General features: G+C 54.1%; 3 protein-coding genes across 3 annotated transcripts; all 3 read left to right on the forward strand.

The window, feature by feature from the left end:
• Positions 1-339: 339 nt before the first annotated feature.
• Positions 340-1,221, forward strand: DQ04_10001000 (hypothetical protein; the record flags this gene model as incomplete). The annotated part of the gene is made up of 1 exon (XM_009316121.1): positions 340-1,221. One exon carries the CDS (start codon positions 340-342, stop codon positions 1,219-1,221), a length of 882 nt encoding a protein of 293 aa, XP_009314396.1.
• A 618-nt stretch (positions 1,222-1,839) lies between these two features.
• DQ04_10001010 (putative ADP-ribosylation factor) lies at positions 1,840-2,427 on the forward strand (the record flags this gene model as incomplete). Its single annotated transcript, XM_009316122.1, has 1 exon — positions 1,840-2,427. The coding sequence occupies one exon, from the start codon at positions 1,840-1,842 to the stop codon at positions 2,425-2,427; it is 588 nt and encodes a 195-aa protein (XP_009314397.1).
• An 858-nt stretch (positions 2,428-3,285) lies between these two features.
• DQ04_10001020 (hypothetical protein) lies at positions 3,286-3,651 on the forward strand (the record flags this gene model as incomplete). The annotated part of the gene is made up of 1 exon (XM_009316123.1): positions 3,286-3,651. One exon carries the CDS (start codon positions 3,286-3,288, stop codon positions 3,649-3,651), a length of 366 nt encoding a protein of 121 aa, XP_009314398.1.
• Positions 3,652-3,868: the final 217 nt, after the last annotated feature.

The raw sequence follows: 3,868 nt of genomic DNA on the forward strand, positions 1-3,868 counted from the left end.
CCGCGGCCGCACGTCGGCCAGGACGGCGGTGGCTCCCTCAGCAGCGCTGCGGCGACGCCGAGGCCAAAGCCGTTGCCCCTCTTCGCTGCGGGAGGCGCCGCGGCATCAGCTAGCGCACCGGGGAACGATGATGGCCATAGGACAGCGGAGAAAACCGCAGATGTTGAAGAGGAGCTCGTCGATGCCTGCGCGCTTCAACGTCGTCTGCAGCGCAAGCTGGCCACCTCTACAATTCGCACGGCGTCAACCTCGGCGTTAGATTTGTCTCTCTGCAACGGCCCGGCTGCGCAGAATAATGGAAGCGTCTCATTCACTCTCTCTGATTGTGACGCAGCAGTCATGGCTCCCGGCGATTCTTCGCATTTCATTGCGGCAGGCGGATGCGTGGGTCTGAACTTGGAGGCGGCAAGCGGCACAGCAACGCCGGTAAGCGGCTTGAGGCTGCAGAACGCCGCACACAACCGTACCATCTCTCAAGACTTCGCCAAGTTCTGTGCAATGGGCGCGGAGCGAGTGGGAAACGAATCGGGGCAGTACATCACCGTGCTCATACCGAACTCTACTCCTGTAGCGCGGGCATTGGCAAACATGCAACCACAGGGACTCCAGCAACATCAATACCATCATTCACGTGAGAAGTCCTGTTCTCACTCTGGCTATTCTACCGCAATGCCGCTAACAGGAAACCGAACTTCTGTCCTGTTCACGCCTGGTGAAAAGGATGTATGCTGTGGGGTTACAGGTGCCATCTCTGAGGGCATCCTTGTGAAGTCCCAAACGCATTCACCGCAGTTTTCTTTTGATCTTGACACCCACAACACATCGGAGGCGAGTATTCTCTGTCCCGTTCCAGAGGGTGACGAAAATGTTTGCTTTGTTTTCGAGGGACACTCGGAGCCTATAGACGTGTTCCTGTCGTATCTCTCCCCCGTCCATTACAACGCCCTGGGACTGGCGGAAGATCGCCTCCCATCAAATAGCGATCAGCAACAAGAGCTGCAACAGCAGCCTTGTGGAACTATATTACACACAAGAAGTTCTTCTACTCTCGACCATGATGTGTCTCTGCCGTTCCTTAAAAAAGCAACTTCCGACACTTCGTTGCAGCGGTTCGCAACTGCCGCCAGTGGTCATCTGCGCCGTGCACTAAGTCGAGGGGAGAAGAAAGAAGAAGGAGTGGAACATCAAGAGAAATGTTTAGGGGGTGATGGGTGTGTGTAGTGGTGGAGTACGTAAGTGAAGGTTTCAGTTGCGCCTCTAAGCCCCAGCACACCTACAGAGGACATTTTTATTGATTTGTATATAAATATATATATATATATTTATTTATTTATTTATTTATATATATTTTTTTTATTATTCATTGTCGTTGTAGTCGTCCTCAGAGCACTATGCATATTGAGAGTTGTTATTTCTGCTGTGCGCTTACCGTGCACACACACACACACACACACACACACCTACGCACCTTTCCTGGAGGGGATTCCCTGTACGCAACTGTGTGCGTCTAGTTGTCTGCGGTCTGCTTCTTCTTCTTCTTCTTCGACTTGCACCTGCTGCTTTTGGGCCACTGCGCTTACGCAAACACACATCAACACATGCAACCACCAGTAGTGTAGAAGGGTCCTCGTGTGTGTGTGTGTGTGTGTGTGTGTGAAGGAGGTACAGAAGGAGGGGGATCTCTCGCACACATCATTTGTAGCGAGTAAATAGAGTGGGCTTTGCGTAGCGCGGCTTTGTTTCTCTCTGCGTGTGTGTGGGCGTGAGAAAAAGAGGGAGAGCGAGCGAGCGGGAGAGAGAAAGGGAGATTGCTTCTGAGCCGAGACGCGGGGCGCGGCAATGGGGCAGTCCAAGACAAAACTGCACATCGTCACGTGTGGCCTCGACAACAGCGGAAAGACGACGATCATCAACCAGCTGAAGCCGACGGCGCTGCGGAGCGAGCACATCTCCGCCACCGTGGGGTACAACGTGGAGACGTTCGAGAAGGGTAGGGCGAAGTTCACTGTGTTCGACATGGGCGGCGCGAAGAAGTTTCGTGGCCTGTGGGAGAGCTACTACGAGAACATTAATGGCGTCATCTTCGTCGTAGACAGCAGCGATGAGCTGCGGATGTGTGTCGTGAAGGAGGAGATCGAGCTGATGCTGCAGCACCCCGACATTGCGCGGGAGCTGCCGGGCCGAAAGGGAGCAAAGATACCGTTCCTGATCTACGCAAACAAGATGGACCTGCCGAACGCCAAGTCGGCAGCGGAGCTCGTCGATATGCTCGAGCTCACCACCCTCATGGCGGACAGGCCGTTCAACATATTCGCTTCCAATGCGGTGAAGGGGACGGGCGTCAGTGACGGCTTCGACTGGCTGCAAAGGATGTTGCTGCAGCAGAACAGCAGCGGCGGCGGTAAAGCCTCGGGAAAGAGGAAATAATGCCCGTCTCAGCCGCACATACACACACACACACACACATATATATATATAAGCAGTCCTGTTGTGTCGTCGTTGTGTGCGTTTGCGGCTTCTTGTGAGGGGTGCGGAGGGTGGATTGGTGAGGAATGGGAAGCAGCCACGCTGTATGCATGGGCACTCGGCGCGATGGCTGTTGCACGTGCTGGGCATAAGAGGACCAAGCGAATGTGAGGAGTATGAAAAAGAAGGTGAGGGGAAACGACACAGTTGCAGTGCGTTTTCTTTTTGGTGGTGGTGAATTGCCAGACACATGTTGTGGCATTTGGCCCATGTGTATATGCCCATGCCTGGTGTGTAGGAGTAGCAGTAGCATCCCCTTCCACGTGTGCCCCTTTTTTGTGTGTTGTATCAGTGTCTTTGGTTTGGCTTGGCAGCAGCGGCTGTGAACAGATTTATATTACCTTCATCCGTATTGCTCTTTGTATCACTGTCTCTTTCTCTATCGTTTGATTTCATGCCGTTGCATTGGCATTTTTTTTTGGGGGGGGGGGAGGGGAGAGAGAGAGAGAGTGAGAGAGAGGGAGTATGGAAATGGGAGCGGTAGGAGAAGAAGGTGGAGAAGCGCCGTGTCGTTTGAAGAATGGGTTTATCCTGTGTATGTGTATGCGCTTTATATAACTATATATATATATATATATACCTACATGCATATATGCGTAGAAGGCCCTCGGATCTTTCCTTCATGCTCCTTTCTACTTTATTTGTTTTTGTCTCGTTTTTGCTTCTCATTGCTCCTGTTCTATTCCTTCGTGTCTACTCGCCGCAGCTGTAGTCGTCCTTAACTGAAACGTGTGTGTTGAGGCATTCAGGAAGAGGGCCATGACGAACACTAAAGGCGCCAAGAACAAGAAGACGTCAAAGGGGCAGGTGGAGCAGCAGCAGCAGCAGCAGCAGCAGGGCAAAAAGGCCGCAGGGGAGGCAAATGGGGGCGCCGATGTGCCGCACCCATTTCTGGGTCGTGAGTTGCGCGTGGAGCTGACGGACCGCCGCGTTATCGCTGGGACTCTGATTGCGTTCATGGGCCACGGTGACTTGCTGCTGCAGAATGCGGTGGAGCAGCGCTGCTACGCCGATGGGGAGGTGAGTTGTCGGCCACTCACCTTAGTGGCTGTCCCTTTCCAGCATGTGATGGCGATGCACCGGCGACTACCTGGCTGCGACCCCATCGCGCTCGCGGAGGGCTGACGAGGAGGAGGAGGAGGTACTGGCCGCCTGTGAGCCGCTATGCCCTTAGAGCGGAACGGAGAGAAAGAGAGAGAGAGAGCGTGTGGGTGTGGGTGTGCATGTTCGTGGCCGGGGGTGGCACTGCGGATACACGGTAGCAAGAAGGCGGCAATGACGGTGGCGGTGGATGCCGCATCTGCTGTCGTGTGCCGAGCAGCGAGAGCGACAGAGAGAGAGA

This window comes from Trypanosoma grayi (genome assembly GCF_000691245.1).
Source record: "Trypanosoma grayi strain ANR4 Tgr_1000_V1, whole genome shotgun sequence".
NCBI lineage: Eukaryota > Euglenozoa > Kinetoplastea > Trypanosomatida > Trypanosomatidae > Trypanosoma > Trypanosoma grayi.